Here is a 23,487-nt window from a genome sequence, read left to right on the forward strand (position 1 = left end):
CTGTGTAACTTCCCAGGCTGTGTCTTGACATGAGCGTACTTTCCTCCATGCACTTCTGGAATGTTCTCTCCTCAAGCCAACCCCGTGTGGTGAGAAGCCCAAGCTGCCCAGGGAGGCCCTGTGAAGGAAGATGCAAGTAGGCAGTATGCCAGCCTCAGCAGAGCAGGCTACTGACAGCAGGCACCCCCTTCTGGAACTGTCCAGGCTGGGCCGGGCCGGCCCTACCAACTTGTAACCAAAAGAGCCAGCTGATCCCAGCAGCCTAGTTGACTCATGATACAAGTGGTGGCTGACTTAAGACGGTAAGTGTGGGGCTCATTTACTATGCAGGACATGCGGGTAATTTATCTGTACAGCATCCTGTCTTTGGGGGGAACCCCCTGCCCCATCCAGGGGGCACAGCTCACCCCTTCCCGCCCACTCCTCTTCCCTTCCCAGCACTGGCTGGCTCCTGCTCCTGTTTCCCAGAAATTGGCCCCTGGGACTGAAGGTGTTGGAGTTGGGTCATCTCAGGGGCTTGTCTTAAAAGCCCTGGGTCCAAAGTTGCCCTGATTCTCTTGTTTTCACGGCTGGCTGCTCAGCTTTCTTCAGCCAATCATCACCGGCCAATAGTTATTCCCTGCGCATTCCCTCCCTCCCCCCCCCCCCCACCTCCTCGCTCTTCGGGCATTATCTCAAGTCAGCTCCTCCTGTTTCCACCAAAGAACTGTGACCCCGAAACTGACATTGGTGCGAGGGAGGACATTGTAGGTCACCACGCCCCCGGGAGGAAGGTCACCAGGGAAGTAACAGGCTCCGCGAGGTCACCGGGGATTCACGGTCCTGATACCGGGAACTGAACTGCTGAGCGATGTGGTGTCTGCTCATCTGAGGCCGCAGGGGATGCGGGACAGGAGGGTGGCACACTGGTCCCCGTGGTGCTGGACAACTTGGCGGGGGGGCCCCGACACCCCTGGGCTCTCACCTCCCTGGGAGACGGCACTCCACATTGGCTGTCGCAGCTGGAGTCCCAGAAAACCAGACTGGGAGGCTGAGTCTGCAGGTGGCTGAACAGACACGCAGCAGAATTTATAGTCACTTGGAAGTAGGAGGCGGTGGGGGGGTGGTTAGTAGTGGGGTGTAGGGTGTTCCTTGAAAAAGTCTGGAAGCACAGTCACGTGGGAGCATTTGGAGGACTCTTCCTGGAGGAAGCAGTTCCCACCGTGCCCCTGGGCCTGAGGCAGCGACCCTGCAATGCCACCGGGGCCCTAATGCCTTGTTCCTAACTACCCGCCCCCCACCCCGGCCTGGACACCCACCCAGGGCCTGAAAAGAGTGTTAGAAAGTATAGCTTTATCCAGAAGGAAATGTAGGAATTATTAGCTTATGCAAAAATGCTGGGGAATATTGTGCGAAATGCTTTGGGGACGCCCAACCAAGGAGCTGCCTTCTGGAGAACGAGCTGGCCCTGACCTGCTGTGGCTTAGTGCCCCACTGGTCTGCACGGGTAAAGCCTGACCAGAAGCAGTCGGAAGGTGCTGGACGCAGGCCATTTGCACCAAATACCTTCCATCCCTGTGGGGGCGGGTTTGCCTTCATTCAACCAGACTTTGGATTTAGATTTGCTTGCCTGCCCCACACCCACGGGGTTCACGGAGGGCACCCCCACCCCCACCGCTGGGGACTCCCACAAAACATGGATTCTGACCACAGAAGTCACTTCGCGGCTGCAGGAGTAAGGCAGTGGACTTAGGCTGGCGGGGTCACTGCTCCCGCCACATGGCTCCCTGTCTGGGGACAGCAGGTGTCAGAAGAGACTCCTGAGGCCCAGGTGCCCTGAAGGAAGGTTTTTGGCCGCCCTCTCAGAAGCGGAAGCCAAACCAGCCAAGAAGGGGCCAAAGGTGAGGAGAACCAGAAAAGGCACTGGAGGATCAACATCATAAATACTGGTGATGAGCTTATTACTAGGGCGTTGTGGCTTTTACCCGTTGCCCTGCCTTTTTGGGGTCGTATCCTAATAATTACAATGGTAATAAAACGTCTTCTCTTTCCCCTTTGTCCGTGGCAGCTAACTTTACTGTTGAGTGTGCAGGTTGTAGAAATTTGCGCTAGGAGCTCGAAAGAATGAGGGAAGGAATATCTATCACGCAGCAGGTGCACAAGCCAGGGGAGCATTTGGGATTCTGCGCGAAGACCAGGTCTGTGCGTGCATGTGGGGAGCAGCGAGTGCACAGGGTGTGTGAGATGTGGGTTGGAAGGCACATCTTTGGTTTGTTTTCATCCTCACTCCTCTCCTTTGGCGGGGGCCGGGGGGGGGGGGGTTCTGCTCCTCCCTCCCTCCCTCCCTCCCTCTGTGCAGCTCGCACATCCCGAAGCCTGATCCAGGACTAGGCCAAGTACGGTGGTAGTTATGAGCCTCCCATGGTCTGGTCTGCCCTGCCTGTCCTTGGTAGGTCGTAGGCCACCCCTGCGTGGAAGAGAAAGAAGGTGAACTGGTCGGGCCAGAGAGGAACCTGGAGAAAAATGGAGGGCGAGAGGGGTGAGCGGTTTGCCCAAGTGGGGTCACCCTGGCTCTCGGGGATGCTGCCCAAAGGGATGGTGGGCAGAGGCAGGGCTGGGGGTCCCTCCCCAGGTATCCTAGCTCCTGGCTCCAGGCCGCTGCCCCCTCCCACCATACGACTCCCGGGGCAGAGCTCTGGATGCTGCCCACCTGGACGGAATCCAGGTTCTGCTGCCCGCCTTTCCGAGTCTCCACTGTTTCATCTGTGAAATGGGAGTCGTCACGGGCACCATCATGCTGAGGGGTAGCATGCCCAGTGCCTCAGCGCAGCCCATCCGGGCCCCATGTACCCCCACACTGCCCCAAACCTCCTCCTCCCGGGGCTTTGCAGCTGACCGCCCTGGGACCGCCCTGGGACCGCCCTGGGACCGCGGACACAAGCCCCCCACAGGCACCAGCCTGGGTGACTCCCAGGTGCCCAGGACTCTATCCTGTCCCCCTCTGGTGGCAGAACCCAGGGACGCTGGGCTTGTGTGATAGGCTGCCGCAGCGGCCCCTCCTCCTGCCCCTTACTCATTAGCCACGCTGCAAAGTAGCATGGGCTTGGCTGGGCAAGGCTGGCTGCAGGAGCGCTCAGGCATGCAGGGTGGCCGGCAGCCCAGTCTTGAACTGGACAGCGTTCGGGACACGGTCCCCCCAGACCGAGGGGGCTGTTGCCCTGCCCTCCGCAGGCTGGTCCCTGTCGGCTTTGGGGCCGAGGCGTGGACGCTCTTTGCCCTTTCCGGACCCCTGGTAAGTAGACGATGTGAGGGGCAGGCAGTAAGGCCGCGGCAGCTGCCGTCCAGGTGTGACAGGGCTACTCCAGGAGCCGCTCACACCTGTCCCCAGGAACTGCCCACATTGACCATGTCCAGACTGCACCCAAGGTCACCGCCCACAGCAGGTGACTACAGGACAGCCGCCCCTGGACAGGTGCATGGTGTGGCAGTGGGGCCTGACCTCGCTCGGCAGCCCCACTCAAGGAGGGACAGGTGTATCCTCCTTAGGAAACAAATGGGAAGGCTGGGCTAAAATCCCTAGGGTGACGAATGAGACCATTCATCCAGGAGTCCGGGGGCCTCTGCTACAGGGGGAAGAAGGGAGCCTCTGACCATTTTATGTCCCACGGGAAAATTGCTTTAGCTACCCTTTTTTTTTTTTTTCTGACCACAAAGACGAATCAATATGGGCACCCCATAAAAGCTGCAGATACAATGCGGGGCGCCTGTGTGGCTCAGTCAGCCAAGCGTCTGACTTCGGCTCGGGTTGTGATCGCACGGTTCGGGAGTTCAAGCCCCGCATCGGGCTCCGTGCTACCATCTCGGGGCCTGGAAGCTGCTTTGGATTCTGTGTCTCCCTCGTTCTCTGCCCCTCCCCCGCTTGCACTCTGTCTCTCTCTGTCTCTCAAAAATAAGCGAACGTTTAAGAAATGATTCAGAAAAAGAAGAAAGTCAGTCATCTACTCCCCCAACCAGGACATAGCCACTGCTAAGATTTGGGTGTATTTTATTCCACGCCTACCTTTTTGCGTGTATGTGACCTGACCAAATGATGATAACATCGGTAGAGTGTTGGATGCTTGAATCAAGCTCTCTGGGCTCCAGGCTCTGTGTGTTGCTGAGTGCTTCTTGTGCATTCCTGCACTTTCAGGCAGGGAAACCGGAGCCTGGAGGTTAACCACAGAGGTTAACACAGCTGCTGACGCCAGGACGGGAGCAAGACTCGGGTCACCTGACTTCCAGCCCCGATCGCTGTGTCTGGCTCAGCCACAACGCCAGCTTCCTAGGGGCGGGGGATTGGCCCCATGGCCCTGTGGTTTTCTGTTTTTTGTTTTGTTTTGTTTCGTTTGCAGGGTTTCTGGTGTGAGGCCCCCCACAGGACCTGGAGAAGCCTCTGTGTGGGGCCGGGCTGTACAGGGCCCTTGAGCCTGGCTGCTTTTCTCTAGTTCTTGTTCCAGGTGCTGACCTTCATGATCCACATTGTGAGCTCGGTGTTTTGTGGGCACCTGGGCAAGGTGGAGCTGGCGTCAGTGACCCTCTCGGTGGCCGTGAGTATAGCTCCCTGCTCTGTTTCGCCCCCAGAAGACAGCAGGAGGGCTGACAGCTGCATTCAGAGCTGGGACCTGGGGGGCCTTGCCCAACGGCACACAGCACGCACAGGCCGGGCCTGGCCAGGAGGGGGCAGTGTCTCTGACTCAGCTGCAGGTCAGAGCCGCTGGTGGGTGGCCTCCCCCAGATGGAGGGTCCCCTCCCAGGGTCCCCTCCTTGGGCCCTGACAAGCCCTGTGTTTTCTCCTGTGCGTGGCTCCAGTTTGTCAATGTCTGTGGAATTTCCATAGGAATAGGCTTGTCCTCAGCCTGTGACACCTTGATGTCCCAGGTAGGTGTACCTTTTGGAGTCGGGTGATGGGGTGCCCATCAAACAGGCGGGGTGGGGGGGGCACGGCTTGTCCCGGCCTGCCTGCAAGGATTGTGTGCCATCAGGGAATTAGACCCTTCATTTTGAAAGAGTCTGAGCAGACGGGCTAGAGAGCCATGGAGGGAATGGGGCAGAAGCAGTTCCCTGACCTCACGTGTCAAATGCTGGGGGTGCACAGAGTGGACCCCTCCTGCCCCCGGGGTGGGGGGGGGTGCCACAGCCCAGCGGGGCTCAGCTTGCCTGGGGGGTGGGGGGGGTCTGGACTCACAGTGGGCCCGGGAACCTGGGCTTGGTCCTGGCTGCCACTTATCAGCACGGAGACTTGATAATGCTCTCAGAGCTTCCCTGAGAATAACGCCTTCCTACTTAGGTGCTTTTGAAGAACCGGGGACAACGGGTAGACAGAGGCCGGCACAGTGCCTAGCGTGGAGCTAGTGCTCAGCAAATAACCGCTATTACGATTCTATGAGCGGGCTGAGCCCCTGCAGAGGAAGCCCCCCCCCCCGCCCGCCCCCCCCCCCCCCCCCCGCCAACCATGCTGCGATCAAAGGGGGCCAAATGCCTGCTACCGAGGCGTTGACGGGTGCCTGTCGTGTCTTGGGTCCGTCCCCACGGCACCAGCACTGGCTAGGAGGTTGATGCCCTGGCTGGGCTCACCCAGGGGACAGACGGAAGGTACTGAAGGTGTGAGCAGCTTGACCCAGGGATGGGCTCTTTTGCAGAGCTTCGGGAGCCCCAACAAGAAGCACGTGGGGGTCATCCTGCAAAGGAGCACCCTGGTGATGCTTCTCTGCTGCCTCCCCTGCTGGGCACTCTTCCTCAACACCCACAACATCCTGCTTCTCTTCAGGCAGGACCCAGCCGTGTCCAGGTACTGCTTGGCTTCTGCCGGGAACCCGGGGAGGGACCCCCCCCAACCATGCTGCCAAAGAAGCCATGCCCTAGGCCCCCGTGCTTCTCGGGGTCACAAGCCGTCACAAGTGCAGCTCCTATGGGGAAGGTTCTTGGTTTTTGGACTCTCCCGCCCGGCATGCGATTCCAGCTGTGACCAGCAGGGGGAGGATACAGAGCCAGTTTTAATTCAGGAGGAAAGGCAGAAAAATGGATGGGATTTGCCTGTCCCAGCAGGTAGCTGGGGCTTCCCAGATGCTTTTGGAGACTTGAAGTGTGCACTACACCGTCTTCCAAAAAAGAGACAGAAGGGCTGAACCAAGTTCAGATGAATCACACCGTTTATTAGTAATCTTAGAAATGTTTGGGGCGCCTGGGTGGCTCAGTCGGTTAAAGCGTCCGACTTCGGCTCAGGTCACGATCTCGCGGTCCGCGAGTTCGAGCCCCGCGTTGGGCTCTGGGCTGATGGCTCAGAGCCTGGAGCCTGCTTCCGATTCTGTGTTTCCCTCTCTCTCTGCCCCTCCCCCGTTCATGCTGTGTCTCTCTCTGTCTCAAAAATAAATAAACTTTAAAAAAAAAAATTAAAAAAAAAAATGTCCCCTCGTGGGAATAGTGTGTTCATTTTATAGGATGGGCAAGTCATTTCCTTATTTTTTTTAAGTTTATTTCTATTTATGATTTACTTTGAGAGAGAGAGAGAGAGAGAGAGAGGAGAGAGCACAGGAGGGGGCAGAGAGAAAGAATCCCAAGCAGGCTCCACACTGGCAGCATGGAGCCCCCCACACGGGGCTCGAACTCACAAACTGTAAGATCATGACCTGAGCTAAAACCAAGAGTTGGACGTTTAACCAACTGAGCCACCCAGGTGCCCCGGGCACAGCCTGGTCAGTTCTGGAGCTTCTGTTTCCTTCGCAGGTTAACTCAAGAGTACGTGCTCATTTTCATCCCAGCACTTCCGGTAAGTGTCACTGTCCACGGAGCTGGGAGGACTTCCACCCCCCTAAACCCCGGTTTTTTCTTTGCCGCACCACGTGCTGGGGAAGCCCGTGAGCCCGCAGCGACTTTCCACTGTGCCGCTGAGGCTGGCCGAGGGACAGCAGAATTGCAGTCCCATTCCGTCCACGCAGATTGGACTTTCAAGACGTAGCGTGGCATGTTTTTTGATGAGAAAACCATTCACTGGAGAAATTGTGGGAAGCGTGGGAAAGAAAACATTTTAATCGCTTCTAATCCTGCCACCCAGAGAGACTCTAGGGTCAGATCCCTTCCCAGGATTATTTCTGCGCGTGGACGCGTGGGTTCAAACACACATACACGTGTACGGTTTGAAAGAGGGTCAATGTGCGTAATATTGTGTTATTACCTGCTTTTCCCCTGATATTAGTCTCTTGATACGATTAAATAGCCTCCCACAGTATCCATTTCAGAGGCTATGCACTATCCTACAGTGTCATGATTTATCAGCCAATCCTAATTTGTCAGGTATTCAGGTTGTTTCCAATATTCACTATCGGAAAGAAGATTGTGCTAAGCGTTCTTGTAGAAAAATCTTTGTATCTGTAACGATTTCCTTCAGGTGCATCATGGGAATTGGTGTTGTTCTGTCAATGGCTCCTGATACCAATTTGTACCGATTTTACCCCCACTAGCAACACTCTTGTCAGTGTACTATTATTCAAATGTTTTTCGCGGGGCGCTTGGGTGGCTCAGTTGGCTGAATGTCCAACTTTGGCTCAGGTCGTGATCTCACATTCGTGGATTCAAACCCCACGTGGGGCTCTTTGCTGACAGCTTGGAACCTGGAGCCTGCTTCAGGTTCTGTGTCTCCCTCTCCCTGCCCCTCCCTCCCTTGCTCTGTTTCTCTCTCTCTCAAATATAAACATTAGGAAAAAAAAAAATTTTTTTTAATTTTTTCCCAACTAGAAACAGTTTTCACATGCGTGTTATTGCTAATGAACCTTTTTTTCATGTATTTTTTCATCATTTTGTTTTTCTTCTGAGAACTGTCCAGACCCTTTTTTAGTGGGTTAATCTTTTCCTAATTATTATAACTCTTGTTAACTAGTATCTTAACCCTTTGCCTGTTAATTTTTTTTAAAGTTGGTCACTTGCCTTCTAATTTTTTTGATATTTTTGACCTAAAGAATTAAAAAAAAATTTTTTTTTTAAGTTTGTTTATTTGAGAGAGACAGAGCAAGCAGGGCAGGGGCAGAGACAGAATCCCGAGGAGGTGCCACATGGTCGGCTCAGAGCCCCATGTGGGGCTCGAACCCATGAACCGTGAGATCATGCCCCAGGCGGAAACCAAGAATCTGATGTTTATCCGACTGAGCCCCCCAGGCGCCCCTTGACCTCAGGAATTTTTAATGTATATGTAACAGACCCATAAATCCCATTCTTTATGAAGTCTTTGATGAACTTAAAACCACTTAACCCATTGCAAGATTATATAAACATTTTGCCCATATTTTCTTTGAGCCCTCTCATGGCTTTTATTTTTACACTTAAGATTCTAATCTACCTAACACACTTATAACTAAGACTAATTACTGCCTGTTCTCCCCTTTCTCCACTAATTCGTTAAATCCCAGCTAAGCAATGCATCTAGTCAGGTCAGTTTCTGAGATTTCTCACCTGACCCCGTGGCCTGTACGTCTGCTCTGGAATCCATTGCTACTCTATTTGATTTATTGAATCAGTGACACGTGTCACTCAGTGACACGTGTCACTAGCTGGCAGTGTTGTGTCTTTGGAACAACAGCTCCCCTTTACCCTCTATGACACCAGGGGGTGGGGTGGTTGAGGACCGATCAGGGAAGGGTGAAGGTGGGGTGCTTTAAAGCATGCCAAGTCCTGGCAGGAGGAACCCTGGCCGCACCTGCCTGCCTGAGAGGCCAGTGCCATGACCCCTCTGGGGTCTGGTCAGGTCCAGATTTCCGTTGCATTATGGAAACCACCTGCAAAGGCCAGTCTGTCTCCTCCAAGGGTTTGCTAGAGCACACACTTCAGCCCTTCAGACCAAGGTGATGGTATCTTGCCAAACAGGGCCACCTGGGCTGGGTCAGGGGAGAAACCTAGAGCGTCAAAACTGTGGCAACGCCTTTACCAACTAAAGCAAGTCCTTGCCTTAAAATGCTGCTGTAAAACTTACCAGTAAAGTAATAATAAAAATGACAAACAGGATTTACATAATGCTTACCTAACGTTTGGAACGCTTAAATGGGCCATATACTGTTTTATAGGTATTTTCTGATATTAACTTTAAATATATATGGATACATAGCATACACACATTATCATCCCCGTTATAGATGAGGAAATTGAGGCACAGAGAGGTTAAGTGACTTGCCTAAGATCACACAGCTCGTAAAAGGCAGAGCCAACCCTTGAACGCAGGCAGTCTGTTCCAGCTCATGCTCTTAAGCCCCGTGCTATACTGAGGAGAAGCAGAAGGGAAAGGGAAGCAAAGGGAAGGGGTGGGGTAGCAGGGCGCAGGCCCTGGGCCAGGCTTTGGCAGAGGACAGAAAGGGCAGGGGCAGCACCCCTAACACACACACACTGACACGCAGGCCCTCTCTGTCCTCCACGGACAGGAAAGGTCCTGCCACCCCACGAGGGCTTGAACGCCCTCAGCAGGGCCTACCGGTGGCCACACTGCCGGGTCCCCATCTCCCTGCCCAGCCCAAGGCCTCTCCCTCCAGATTCTTGGTTCCAGCAGCCAGAGCCAGGCTCAAGGGCAGTCACAACCCGTGGATTTGGACTCTGATGGGCCCTTCTGGGCCCCGGGTGGCCTTCCTGAGCTGATGCAAGGTCCGAGCCGGCAGCAAGGAGGCCTGTTAGGTGCTGGGCCTCTTACACAAGCCTTGTGAGAGCCAACGCTGCTTGCGTATCTCGTCTGCGGTGGAGCCCGAGCCTTGAGGGGGCCTCTCCCCATAGGCAGGGCCAGAGCGCACCTGAGATGCTAAGTGGGCTTCTTGGGGTCCCAGACCTATTTGGATGAAATAACTGCCCCTCACTCAGGTACCAGGGAAATACCTCCTGATGTTCATCATGTGCTTGTTTGTTTTGCTTTTTTGGTAGTCGTTGTTTATGTGCCTGTCTGGTTTTTTGTTTTTATTTTACACAGGCGTTTTTTCTTTACAGCCTGCTGGCAAAATATTTGCAAAATCAGGTACGGGTCCCTGGCCAGAGGGGCGACCCCTGCCCCAACACACTGCCCCATTCCAGCGAGAAGGGGTGCCTGGGGCTTTTCCCCTTTCGGCACCCTCTGTGAACCTACTGACCAAGGCCCAGTAAGGAGCCGCATGTCCCCAGCCTCTTGCCAACCCCTGGACGTCCCCAGGCTTGTCCACACCCCCTGGCCCTGGCCCTGGCCGCCCCCCCCCCCCCCCCAGCAAGGCCAGTGTTTGTTTATTTCAGGGAATCGTCTGGCCCCAAGTCCTCAGTGGCATTGTGGGCAACTGCATCAATGGCTTGGGCAACTACATCCTGGTTTCTGTGCTGAGCCTGGGGGTCAGGTGAGCACCGGGACCACTGGGCTGCAGGGGCCCACCAAGCACCCCACCCCTGACAGGGGCAGGTCAGTTGCCATCCCTGCCTTGCCAAAAGGGCAGAGGCTGCCCCTGCCATCCAGAAGTGGGGTGTCATGAGGAATTGGGGGCCCTGATGGTCCCTCAAGTTCTGGGGGACTCCCCACCAAGGAGACAAGGAGAGGAGCCCTCCTCATCCCTGCCCCAGCCCCCCAGGAGAGGCCGAGCGTTGGGACCTGGCAGGGGGACTCAGGGACACTGTACTAAGGTTCCTGGTTGTGGCTGACCTCTGGATGGGGGTGCTGGCTGCGCCATGCCTGGGCCCCCTTCCCTTCCATGCTGGCTTCAGGGGAGAAGTCCCCTACCCCCAGGGCCAGAGTCGGCCCCTGGCCCCAGCTCAGCTCTCTCTCCTTTCCCAGGGGTTCTGCTTACGCCAACACTATCTCCCACATCCTGCAGACCATCTTCCTCTTTCTCTACATTGTGCTGAAGAAGCTACACCTGGAGACGTGGGCAGGTGTGGGGGCCACCCTGCCTTTGGGGGGCTGAGCAGACCAGCAGCAGGCAGGACCCCGGCTCGGGCATGGGGTGTTCATTTGGCGGGTGGACGGAAGGCCCGGAGGGAGCCCCTTTGGAGGAGCCTTGTCTCCGGCTTGCCTCCACTTCCCTTCAGGGGCTCCTTCCCCTTTGCTCTACCCCTCAGCACCCCTACCCCCAAAGGCCCAGGTGCCCCCCATCCAATGTGATACGGCGCAGAGCCCTGCTGGGGACAGCCCCCAGGGGGCTCTCTGGCCAGCTCCCTGATCGCAGGTAAAACCCTAGGTGTCAGCAGTGGGCCAAGTGCTCGACATTTCCGACCCCCAGTTACTCCACACCACCTTATAATCCCCATTTTACTTACCTGGAGGAGAGGGAGTGAGGGTAAACAATTTGCTCAAAATGCCAGAGGCGGCGCCCAGTGGGGCTGGACTCGAACCCGTGCCCCTGTACTCCCGGTTCTGAGCTTTCCTGCCTCCTGAAAGCTAACTCTGTAGACCGTGGGGTCCGCTTTCGGGCATTTGCGGACCAGCCCCTCCGGACGGGGCCTCATTCACAGGGCAGGGAGTCCTGTATGGCCACTCTGCTCTCCCTGTCCGCACGGCCCTATCTGCCCCGAGAATCCAATCCTTTGACCTTGACCTCATGCCATCCTCCCAGCAACCCCTCTGGGGCGTCTGGGCAAAGAACTCAGATTTTCAGAGGAGGGAATGGAGGCCAGAAAGAGCAGGGTAGTTGCCCAAGATCTCGTGGTGTTATGGGTGCAGCGGGCGACCCTCACCCACGCCTGAGGCTCCCATCCCGAGCCACCCCGTGGTGCACCTTGGGCAAAACACAGGAGGCCTGGGCGTGCGGAGCTGAGCCCCGGAGTGGGCGGAGCCAAGGGCTGGCAGGGGCTCCGGGCAGTGGGTGCGCATGCGCGATGGGCTCCCTGCGCCGCGCTCCAGCGGGGCTTCTGTTCCTAGGCTGGTCCGGCCAGTGCCTGCAGGACTGGGGCCCCTTCTTCTCTCTGGCTGTTCCCAGCATGCTCATGATGTGCATGGAGTGGTGGGCCTACGAGATCGGGAGCTTCCTCATGGGTATGTAGAGGAGCGCGGCTCGGGGAACCGTGTGGGCAGCCCGGAAGCCCCCTCTCCGGATGGGTGGTTTGGCGGCCTCGGCCAGGTCGGGGCTGTTGCTCTCTCCAGGTTGTGCGCTCCCAGAAGGTAGGCCTGGGCTTTTCATGTCAGGAACCCAGCATGGCTCTGGTCCTGGCCCTGGGCAGGTGTTGGAGTCAGTGGGGGAAGTGAGGGACGGAACCAACGTGGGTGTGAGCGTGCAGGGGCCAGGCAGGCGTGGGGGGCTCTCACCTGACGCGCCTGTGCTCCCCGGAGCACCCCGTGCAGAGTCCACGCAGCCCAGGAATCGCAAGGCCCTGTGAGAGAATGGCCCTGAGAGAGCACCTGGTGCAACCCTTGCCCCTCATTTACAGATAGGTAAACTGAGCCCCAAGAACAAGAGACTGCCCGGAGTCCCAGTGGCAGCGCTGGGACCCAAACTTGGGTCTCCTGATCTTGGTCCAGGTCTCTTTTCTCTCCATATGCCATGTACACCAAGGACTTTCAACTTGAAAGTCAAACCATACCGGGAACGAACAGCCCATAAGAAATTCCACCACAGCTGGGTGGGATTTTCCTGCCAGACTGAAGGCCAAACGGGAACATTTTCTGTTGCAAAGCTGCCCTTGGAAGTCATTTGCCCCTTGGCCTCCAAAGCAGAGGGGAGTCCTCTTCCGTGGCCGTGAACTCACCGTGTGTCTCTTCCGCAGGCCTGCTCAGCGTACTGGACCTCTCCGGCCAGGCCATCATCTACGAATTGGCCACCGCAGTCTACATGGTGAGTATCTTATGGCGGTACCTTCTGCACGCCCTCCATGCCGACCCGGCCCCGCTGACGGCCTGGGGGGTCACAGAAGAGGGGCAGGCTGTCCCCCTAAAGGCCATCTCTCTCTCAGATGACCTCCTTGTGCCCATTAGGTCCGGGCCCTGCCAGACACACACAGGTGGCCCCCAGCTGCTCCACCGAGAGTAATACCGAACTCCCATGATGTTAGAATTTTTAAATTAATCAGTGCCACTTAAAAACGGGAATATTTCACATCATAATCTGAAGTTTTGCATTTTCTTGAAAAACGGGACATTCCGTTTAGCAGCAGGCCCACATTCCTGCAAACCCGAGTCAGCAAGAGCTCGGTGACCGCGTCCCTGGCTGGGGGTTCACTGCTGTTCCCCACCCCCACACAGCCCCATAGCTCCCTCCTCTTCTTACAGAGACATGAGTTGTCCCATGTTACTGCGTATGCCTCTGCCAGCTTCCTGGGGACATGCAGACTGCGACCCCTTGGGGACATGCAGTCTGAGTTTAAGGAAATGATTCACAAAAGTCTACACTTACAGCACTAAGGTATAAGGTGCTTAATTTTACACAGGGTTTTCCCAGAATTTTGTTTTTCTAACAGGGAGCTTTTCTGGCATACTTAAGACCACATTCAACTCTTAAAAATGCACTTACTTACGAGGTTTTGGCAACACATTGATTCTGGTTGCAGGGCCAGTCTGCCTGTGATTTGTTTTTTAATTTTTTTTTTTTTAATGTTTATTTATTTTTGAGAGAGACAGAGACAGAATGTGAGTGGGTTAGGGGCAGAGAGAGAGGGAGACACAGAATCGGAAGCAGGCTCCAGGCTCCGAGCTGTCAGCCCAGAGCCCGACGCGGGGCTCGAACTCACGAGCCGTGAGGTCATGACCTGAGCCGAAGTCGGACGCTCAACCAACTGAGCCACCCAGGCGCCCCTGCCTGTGATGTCTGATGGTGCCGGTGGGGGCAGGACTGACGGGCTCGCTGAGGGTGCCCCCACCCCATCTCCCAACCTCAGCTGTGAATGCCCTCTCTCCTCACGCTGCCTTCCTGGGATCTATCCTGTCTTCCTGCTGTCCTCCAGCTGGCCCCCTGATGGAGGGTTAGAGGGCTGTTCCCCCTGGCCCCCTCCGCCGCCCCCAGCACAAGCCTCTTCCTGGCTCAGGATCCAGCCCCTTCCAGGGGCAGGAGATTGATTCTACTGATGGCCCCTTATCTCTGATCGCAGATTCCCCTGGGGCTCAGCAACGCCCTCTGTGTCCGAGTGGGGATGGCCCTGGGAGCTGCAGATATAGTGCAAGCCAAGCGGTCGGCCAAGTCAGGCATGCTTTGCACAGGTGGGTGGAATCCTCTGGGGGTGGGGGTGGGGCTTGGGAAGTTGGAGCCTGGGGCAGGGGACAAATCTGCAATACCTGGCCCGGAGGAGCCCCAGCTGAATTGACGCCACCCTCCTACCCTCCCCCCCACCAGCAAACCTCTCTTGTCCTGCACTCTTTCCCTCCTGCTGTTCTCCCAGGGACAGGTCACCAGTTTCTACCTTCATGTGACCCTGTGAAGTCCCCTCCTCCCCAGACTTCTCCCTCCATGCCCAGGGGCCTTCTGCAAATTTGCCTTCCCAGCATCCCCAAGGATCTCAGGACCTGCCCCATCCCACCCCTCGGGACCAACGGATCTTGTGTCCTCCTCCCACGCTCTGCTTTCTGAGGCTGACAGATTCAGATCAGCTGTGGACACCAGTGGTTCTCAGGTTTTAGACTATCAGAATCAACTGGAAAGATTAGAATCAGATTGGCAGGCCTCCCCCCCATGGAGTTTCTGATTCAGTAGGTCTGAGATGGGGTCTGAGAACCTCCATTTCTCTTTTTTTTTAATGTTTATTTATTTTTGAGAGAGACAGAGCGTGAGTGGCGGAGGGGCAGAGAGAGGGGGAGACACAGAGTCTGAAGCAGGCTCCAGGCTCCGAGCTGTCAGCACGGAGCCCAACGCGGGGCTCGAACTCACAGATGGCGAGATCATGACTGGAGCCAAAGTCGGATGCTTAACCGACTGAGCCACCCAGGCGCCCCTGAGAACCTCCATTTCTAACAAGTTACTAGGTGATGCTGTTGCTGCTGGTCCCGGAACCCCACTTTGAGAACCACAGGGGGAAAGGCATTTCCTGTGCCTTCCTGCCTTGCACTGACCTCAGCTGCTCCTCCAGGGGTTGGGGGCAAATGCTCTTCCTTTGGTCTCTTCCAGGCGGCACCTCGCTGATTGTGGGCATCGTGCTGAGCACCCTGAAAAATAAACTGGGGCATATTTTTACAAATGATGAGTAGGTAATCAGTGTTCTTCACTGACTTCTGGGAAATGTCAGAGTGGCTTGCAGCTGGTCCTCAGAGATTCGTCACCTGGCTGGCTCAGCACTAGGTCCAGAGGAAGCAGGACCAGCCTCGACTTTGCTCTTGCTGGGAAGAAGCTAGCATTGATGCTTCTCCCCCCGGACCACAGCCTCTGTCACTTGCTAGTCCGCAGACAGGATGCCGAGGGCAGGCAGTACGACATTGTGGGGCTCTCCTAGAGCTTAGGCCTCCATGCAGAAACTTAGGGCTGAGAGTGTCAGGTTTGTGGCGGGGGGGGGGAGGGGGGGTAACTACCTCTGTTCCAATCATTTTTAGGAGGAGGCACAACAGGGAGGGCGTGGGGCTCAAGAACGCAGTGATGTCTTAATGTTCCAAGTGAATGTTCTTTCCGGTTTCTCCCGCAGACAAGTCATTGCCCTGGTGAACAAGGTCTTGCCGATTTACACCGTCTTTCAGCTCTTTGAGGCCATCTGTGTGAGTACTGCCCTGATGTGAAGCCTGACTCCCCTGTAGGAGTCCATGCTCACGGCCCCTCCCTGAGGCCTCGTCGGGCTGCGAGGATTAACTCATTCAAACATATAAAGGGGGATGGGGCGCCTGGGTGGCTCTGTCGGTTAAGTGTCCGACTTCAGCTCAGGTCATGATCTCACAGAGGGTTTGAGCCCCGAGTCCAGCCCTGTGCTGACAGCTCAAAACCTGGAGCCTGCTTCAGATTCTGTGTCTCCCTCTCTCTCTGCCTCTCCCCTGCTCATGCTCTGTCTCTCTCTCTCTCTCTCTCTCTCTCAAAGATAAACATTAAAAAATAAATAAAAGTTAAAAAACATGTAAAGGGCTAACTCTGTAGTAAGTGCCCAATGTATCTGCTTGGATTAATTCTATTATTATTCAAAACAATCCCCTTCTCTTCTGCAGTTCCAACAAGCCAAAAGACGCATGCAGATTTGCAAAAAAACAAAAACAAAACAAAAAAACACCTGAAAAATTACATCCACATAAACTCACAAATCTTTTTCCCTTCCTCATGCCACCTCAAGAGCTGAGGGCACAGGCTTTGAGCCATGCCCCTATTGGTCAGACGCTCAACAGCAACCATGCTCTGTGAATCAACCCAGAACACAGAGGGGCCTGAGTTTTCTGTGCCTTTGAAATGGGTCATTTCAGAGGAAAGGGTCTCATTTAGTGCAGATGTGGATGATGGGAATTTTAAATTTTTTTTTTTTCAACATTTATTTTTGGGACAGAGAGAGACACAGCATGAACGGGGGAGGGGCAGAGAGAGAGGGAGACACAGAATCAGAAACAGGCTCCAGGCTCTGAGCCATCAGCCCAGAGCCCGACGCGGGGTTCGAACTCACGGACCGCGAGATCGTGACCTGGCTGAAGTCGGACGCCCAACCGACAGGCGCCCCTATGGATGATGTGAATTTTAAAGAGCATGACATAAAACAAAACACTGAAGTCTCCTTTTATTATTTTTTTAATTCATTTATTATTTTGAAAGAATGTGCATGTGCACAAGTGGGGGAGGGGCAGAGAGAGCGAGGGGGAGAGAATCCCAAGTGGGGTCCGCATTGTCAGTACGCAGACTGATGTGGGGCTCGAACTCACGAACCTCAGGATCATGACCTGAGCTGAAATCGGATGCTTAACCGACTGAGCCACCCAGGTGCCCCCGAATCCTCATTTTATTTTTATTTTTTTTAATTTTTAAAATTATGTGTGTTTATTTTGAGAGAGACAGAGTACGAGTGGGGGAGGGGCAGAGAGAAAGGGAGACACAAAATCCGAAGCAGGCTTCAGGCTCCAGGCTCTGAGCTGCCAGCACAGAGCCCAATTCAGGACTTGAACCCACGAGCCGTGAGATCATGACCTGAAGAAGTCGGACGGTTAACTGATGAGCCACCCAGGCGCCCCTCCCCTTTAAATATTGGACAGAATTCACCAGTGAAGCCATCTGGGCCTGGGTTTCTGTCAGAAGATTTTTCAATTAATTCATTTATTTATTTGTCTCTTCACTTTCTATTTCTTGAGTTACTTTCAGTAATCTGTGTCTTTCAAGTAACTTATTTACTTCAACTAAATTTGTCTAATTCTCTGGCACCAAGTTGCTAATAGTATTTTCTTATAATCTTTCTCTGTATGGTCAGTAGTCATGTCCCTTCTTTCACACCTGACTTTGGTCATTTGGGTCTTCGCTTTCTTATTTTCTTGGTCTTATTTTACCAAGGTCAAATCCTTGGCAAATGTTCATCCTTTTTGTGGACACTATCAAAGACCTAAAATTTTGGGTTTCGTTGATTTTCTGTTGTTTTTTTCTGTCGTCGATTTCCGTAATTTCCCCTGTCATCATTATCCCCATCCTTCTGTTTTATTTAGGTAGAGTTTGCTCTTCCTTGTTTCTTTTTTTTTTTTTTTTTTTTTTTATTTATTTTTATTTTTTTTTCAATGTTTTTATTTATTTTTGGGACAGAGAGAGACAGAGCATGAACGGGGGAGGGGCAGAGAGAGAGGGAGACACAGAATCGGAAACAGGCTCCAGGCACCGAGCCATCAGCCCAGAGCCTGACGCGGGGCTCGAACTCACGGACCGCGAGATCGTGACCTGGCTGAAGTCGGACGCTTAACCGACTGCGCCACCCAGGCGCCCCACTTCCTTGTTTCTTAATGTGGGGTATTAGGCTATGGATTTGAGGCCTTTCTTCTTTTTGGATATAGGCATTTACGGCTGTGCGTTTCTAAGCACCGTAGTAGTGGCATCTACTAAATTTGATATGTCGTTTTATTCTTCGTTCAAAATATTTAAAACTTTCTCCTGTTATTTATTCTTTGTGTTAACCAAATATTGGGGGCATGCCCATTTTTCTTTCTTGTCGGCGTCTCTAATTGAATTCTCTTGTGTGGCCTCGCACAGCCCCAGCCCAGAGAACGTCAAAGTGTGTGCCCTTTCTCTGAGGCCTCTTGTTGTGTTTAGGAATTTGCCTGGACTATTTATTTTTGTGAATCCCGCCTCCTCTACAGCCTGGAGCTGCGATCTCTACTCAGTTTTGTTTTCTGGGTTTTTCTCTATGCTTATTTTAGGCTTAGCTTCCTAGGGGGTCACACCGTTTTGTCCGCACAGCTCGGTGTCGAGGCAGTTGTTGGTCGGAGGTTGTGTTCAAACACCTGACAGCTCGTGAGGCTTCCGTTCTCTGCCGAAGGATCTGAATGTGCATGTGGGCTGTTTTCGAGTCTGCCCGGCTCTTACTTCCTTCTGGGTTCTCGCGTCTCTTCCGTCCACGTGCACAGGCTCCATTGTCCACGACGTGTGGGAGGCTGGGGCCTGCCCTGGTCTCCTGCTATGTGCACACACAGCCTGCAGTCAACTTGGAATATGTGCGGAACGTATCGAGCTCCCTCTCCCCGCCACCCGGTTGTTTCGCCTCCCTGTTAAATCCCTGCCTAGCGCACCGGTCCGCTGCCTCTCCCAAACAGACCCAAACCTTCTCAACCGCACAGACTGGTGGGGCCACTGGCCCTTCCTGGGTGCTTGCCTCTGACGTTGTCACCGTGACTCAAAATGCTTTAAAGGGCTTCTCAACCTTGGCACTGTGACATTTCGGGATGGAGAATCCTTGGTTGTAAGGGGGCTGCCCTGTGCCCTGTAAGGTGTTTAACAGCATTCAGGGCTTCAACCCTATGCAGGTAGCACTCCTCAGTTGTGACAACCCAAACCGTCCCCCGACACTTGCCAAGTGTCCCCTGGAGGGCGAAAGTCACCCCCGGGGTTGAGATATACTTGTTTAGAGCTCATCAATCATAATTTGGGAGAAGTCTTCTTCTAACCAAAAAATATCTTCTATGTCAAAATATATGACAATGGGAAACAAACATGCCACATTCAGAGTTCAAGAGGCACACACCTCCTATCCCGAATGCATTACCTCTTTGCTCAAAAGTGTGAAAGCAAACCACAAAATATTCCACATCCTTCGTCTTTTTTTTTTTTTTTTTTAAGCTTATTTATTTTGAGAGAGAGAGAGCAGGGAAGGGGCAGGGAGAGGGGGAGAGAGAGGCTCCCCCTCTGTGCTGCCAGCACGGATCCCGGTGTGGGACTTGAACCCACTAACCGCGAGATCATGACCTGAGCCAAAACCAAGAGCCGGATGCTCAACTGACTTGAGGCCCCCCAGGCGCCCTGCTCCACATCCTTTATCTTAACGAAATGAAAATAACCAAATAGCTATTCCTCAGTAGCACTGACCGAGCATGAGCTGTGCCTGTCGCTCTTTAGTTCATCAGCTCTGAGATCAGGCTGGGAGGATGACCCTAGGAAAATAAAGCATAGTGCTTTCTCCAAAGTCGTTCTTGTCCGTGAGCATTACGGGGACAGGACCAAGCAAGGACTGTGTGTCTCGTCTGGAGAAGATGACACCTTTGTTTGCCACGTGCGGTATCCAGAATGATGGCCCCCCCAAAGATCTCCACATCCTGATCCCCAGACCTATGAATGTCAGGTGGCAAAAGGGGACTTTGTAGATGTGATTAAGTGAAAGATCTTGAGATGGGGAGATTATCGTGGATTATCCAGATGACCCAAAGTAATCACAGGGGTTCTCACAGGCGAGAGAGGGAGGGAGACAGAAGGAGATGGAAACACCACGACAGCCGCAGAGGGTGGACCGATGCCACCACTGCCTGGGGGCCGGGAATGCAGGGCGGCCTGTAGAGGCCAGAAAAGGCAAAGACACACAAATTCTCCGCAGGGGCCTCCAGAAGGAACCCGCCCTGACTAGAGGGCGGTGAGACCTATTTCAGACTCGTAACCTCCAGGACCAGAAACCAGTGCACGTGTCTTGTTCCAAGCCACTAATCTACAGTAATTTGCCACAGCAGCACTGCGAAGGCAACACAACTCTGTGTGACGTCAGTCTAGCCTCCAGGGCCAGCTGGTGGTCGGTTTCCAATTTTACCTTGACTTTCTAGAGAGGCAGTCCTAGTGTGGAGGGGAAGACGGGGCCTCTGGAGTTGTGTTCAAGACACAACTACTCTTGTGCAGCCGTGGGCAAGTGACTTGCTCCGACTCGGTCTCCCCACGGATGGGGACAAGAGCACCATCGTTGGGCTTAGAGTGAAATCAGGCCGTGCGACATGAGTGGCTTAGAAGAGAGCCCGCTGCAGGATCCCTGCTGTCAGGCTCACGCCCACCTCTCGCCCCTTTCTGCCTCCCCTCCCAGTGCGTCTATAGCGGAGTTCTGAGAGGAAGCGGCAAGCAGACCTTTGGAGCCGTCGTGAACATGATCATGTATTATGTCATCGGCCTCCCACTTGGCATTGTTCTGACCTTTGTGGTCAGAATGGGAATCATGGGTATGTGCTGCGAGGGAAAGTGGGGGGAGGCCTGGGAGGACGCTGTCCCCATTTGTCACTTGTCTCCCCCAGGCCTCTGGCTGGGCATGCTGGCCTGCGGCCTCCTGGGAGCTGCTGCGTTTGCTGTCTACACCGCCCGGATGGACTGGAAGCTAGCTGCAGAGGAGGTGAGCGTGCGGAGATGCTCAGAGCACGTCAGGCCTCAGCAGCAGTGACCTGTGGGATGAGCTGGGAGGGCGGGGAGTCACGGAGGGGCCCCCTGAGCCTCAACATCTCCGGGCACCGTAACTGGACCCCAGACAGTGCCAGGATACGGTCTAATTTCAAGGAGAGGCACACACACCAAAAAGCTTCCATGGCCAGCCCAAGCTGCTTGAAACCAAAGCAAAGAGCTCAAACTAGTCTGAACCCGGATGAGCCCCCAAGAGTGTGTGCCCGATTTTGGAAGGGGGAACACCATCACTCTGTCCAACATCCTCTTGGCCAAACATTTTTTTTTCTTTTTAATGTTTATTTTTGAGAGATAGAGCACGAGCAGGGGAGGGGCAGAGAGAGGGAGACACGGAATCCAAAACAGGCTCCAGGCTCTGAGCTGTCAACACAGAGCCCGACGCGGGGCTCGAACCCACGAACCGTGAGATCGTGACCTGAGCCGAAATCAGACGCTTAATTGACTGAGCCACCCAGGCGCCCCTTGGCCGAACTTTTTAAACAGGGCAGGCCCGCGCCTGCTTCTCAGACACAGTAACGGTGACAGCTCGGTCTGAAGGCAGAGACGGAGGGGGGGATGCACTCTCAAAGACCCCGAATCTGCTCTTTTAGGCCCAGAAACGTGCCGGACTGCTGCCGCAGAGCACTGACAGCACGGTGGCCACGGTGGCCACGGTCCCCCGACCCGGGCCTGCAGAAGCCGTCACCTCTTCAGGTAACGTTGTCGCAGTGCTTCAGCCAGGTGGGCCCCAATGCCAGTGGCAGCCTCTTCCTTGTGTGCCCCGGGCAAGTCCAAGTCCAAGCTGCCGGTCCTCCTCTTGGCACAAACATGGTGTTCTAAGCGCCAGGAAGACGACACCACTCCCTGTGACTCAGAGGCCCCACGTGAAGCACGTCACGTCCTTAGCCTCGTGAGGCAGCCAGCTGTAGCCCCATCCTCGGGTGAGGGAGCCAGGCTGAGAGCTTAGGTCTCTCCCCCGACGATGGTCCCACAACTGGAAAAGGTGAGACGATCCCAGTGTGGGCCCGTCAGACTCAAGGGCACGTGCTCACCACGGAAGCCCAGCCCGGGCCAGAAAGCCACATCCCGGCCTACGGCAGCTGGGTCTCGGCCGGTCCGCCTGGCTGGACTGGCTGGTGGGGGGGGCACTTCCCCTGCCTGCCTCTCTGTACCCCATCAGACAGGCGGGCACCTCTGGTGTATATCCAGCGTGTCTGTGATGCAGCGATGGCCTCGGCCCGAGGCGCAGGGGCCCTCCCGTCCCGGGCTGGTGAGGGGCGCCAGGTCTGGGTATCCGCAGCCCAGAGCCCTCACTTATCCGGTGACCTTATCCCCCCCGGGGCCCTGCCGTCATCAGCGCAGCAGCGAGCTAGTTGACAAACACTCCGGGAGCCTAGAGCGTCACGAGAGACGAAGGTGAGGTCCGACCGTCTGAGCGTTTAAGATGTGCTCCGAAGGCACGTGTGGGAGTGACACCCCATCGCGTGTCATCACAAGGCTCAGACAGGAACGCGCCTCACGTGATCTTACGAGCAGCTTTCTCTCTGCGTCACGCTCACGTGTTAAGGTGTTTTCCCACATCATTGCACCCAGCGTAACAAAGGCAGCCAGGCTTCCTGGTTCCAAGGCCACAGCTGTCTCCCAGGCCCCCGGCGCCGCTGACTGCTCCCGTTTGCCTCCGCAGTGGCCACGGGTGCCTCTCCTGGCATCACCCTGACAATGTATTCAAGGCCCGAGAGCCACCTGGACCTCTTCAGGACTCCGGAGGCGGCCCAGGCCCTTCCAGCTCCAGCCAGCAGACTGTCAGCCAGACAGCTGGCCATCCGCCGCGGGGCCACCCTGGGGGTGGCGTCAGGCATGCTGACGGCCGGGCTGGTCGTCCGGGTCCTGACCACCAGACACTAGCCGAGCGGCTCGGAGACGGAAAGGAGGCCAAGGGTGGCCGCGCCCACAGGCCTCCACACCGGTGCCCCTACAACAGCACCCTGGGGATCCAGTGCGGGTGGATGTACACTTTGGACCGCACCTCAAAAACAAAACCTTCAGCCGGCACCTCGTGTGATGTGACGGTTCTGTCGACCTGGCCTTCTCTGCTCTGCTCTTTAAGAGGACGTCAGCCAACCGGAGAGGGACAATCCTGGGGTTGCTTCAAATCGGGAGATTTCAAATCAAGACACAATTTAAAAAACCAGTTACCCAATTAAAAGCTACATATTTCCTAGGTGAATCTGCCGCCCCCCCCCCCCGTCTGTTCACAAAGCCTTTGAGAAGCTTGGACAAGGGGGCCCACAGGCCCTGCATGGGCAGCCCGGTTCGCCATGCCCGCCTTGTGCCCTGTGCCCCACGGGCCCCTGCAGACCCAGGCACTGGCAACCCCGAAGGGGCAGGTGGCTGTCCACACACCCTTCATTCCATCAGCATTGTGCTGATCACAGACCTTGAGAAACCCTTGTTCTTACAGCAGCGATGGGGTAGAAGCAAGAGTAGCAAAACCAGATCAATCGCTTGGCCATGCAGCCTGGGGGTGAATGCAACGCCGACCCAAATTCCAGGCTGCTTCTCTTTGTGGCCTGGGACTGCCGAGTATTTTCAGGCTGCACGCTGTCATCCAAAGTGGAGGCAGTCTGGCCTCCGCTGCCACAGTCCCTTAGGCATCAGTGGCTCTACACACGTTCACAAACAAAATGATCAAAGCCAATTAAAAAACAAAAAAAAGTACACACAGGATGTAATCCCTGTTTGAAGAGTCAACATGAATTCACTTTGTTTTCGGTACCTGGTGACAGTCCGAGCCTCCCGC

The 23,487-nt window shown here is 55.0% G+C and overlaps 1 protein-coding gene and 1 long non-coding RNA gene across 7 annotated transcripts in view; one reads left to right on the plus strand and one right to left on the minus strand.

The window, feature by feature from the left end:
- LOC123603086 overlaps positions 1-23,487 on the minus strand; it is a 43,351-nt gene that overhangs the window by 19,350 nt on the left and 514 nt on the right. The window contains exons 2-3 of the long non-coding RNA XR_006714734.1: positions 13,326-13,329; positions 11,950-11,960 (exon numbers count right to left, since the gene is read on the minus strand). This is a non-coding gene — a long non-coding RNA (uncharacterized LOC123603086). The remainder of the gene's footprint in view (positions 1-11,949; positions 11,961-13,325; positions 13,330-23,487) is intronic.
- Positions 1,759-22,908, plus strand: LOC123603083 (multidrug and toxin extrusion protein 2-like). Of its 6 annotated transcripts, none has more exons than XM_045487536.1 (18): positions 1,759-1,880; positions 2,065-2,177; positions 4,464-4,565; positions 4,828-4,896; positions 5,658-5,806; positions 6,742-6,784; positions 9,953-9,997; positions 10,246-10,343; positions 10,775-10,872; positions 11,840-11,971; positions 12,700-12,767; positions 14,017-14,125; positions 15,027-15,102; positions 15,535-15,604; positions 20,344-20,476; positions 20,549-20,643; positions 21,299-21,401; positions 22,372-22,908. In XM_045487536.1, the coding sequence occupies exons 3-18, from the start codon at positions 4,488-4,490 to the stop codon at positions 22,590-22,592; spliced, it is 1,587 nt and encodes a 528-aa protein (XP_045343492.1). In that variant the 5' UTR covers positions 1,759-1,880; positions 2,065-2,177; positions 4,464-4,487; the 3' UTR covers positions 22,593-22,908. The 6 variants fall into 6 exon arrangements, 4 of the variants coding, with proteins under 4 accessions (XP_045343492.1, XP_045343491.1, XP_045343489.1 ...); XR_006714733.1 differs by lacking the exons at positions 1,759-1,880; positions 2,065-2,177 and adding exons at positions 2,615-3,271; positions 21,529-21,628 and having other exon boundaries at positions 22,372-22,477; XR_006714732.1 differs by lacking the exons at positions 1,759-1,880; positions 2,065-2,177 and adding an exon at positions 2,613-3,271 and having other exon boundaries at positions 21,299-21,690; positions 22,372-22,483.

Source organism: Leopardus geoffroyi, chromosome E1 (genome assembly GCF_018350155.1).
Source record: "Leopardus geoffroyi isolate Oge1 chromosome E1, O.geoffroyi_Oge1_pat1.0, whole genome shotgun sequence".
NCBI classification, from domain to species: domain Eukaryota; kingdom Metazoa; phylum Chordata; class Mammalia; order Carnivora; family Felidae; genus Leopardus; species Leopardus geoffroyi.

Bases quoted from the DNA above. Each gene is read 5' to 3' on its own strand.
- LOC123603083 (XM_045487533.1), top strand. From the start codon at position 3,077: ATGGGCTTGGCTGGGCAAGGCTGGCTGCAGGAGCGCTCAGGCATGCAG. The intron at 9,998-10,245 runs GTACGGGTCCCT...TGTTTATTTCAG, and splicing joins CAAAATATTTGCAAAATCAG to GGAATCGTCTGGCCCCAAGT. The intron at 10,344-10,774 runs GTGAGCACCGGG...CTCCTTTCCCAG, and splicing joins GTGCTGAGCCTGGGGGTCAG to GGGTTCTGCTTACGCCAACA.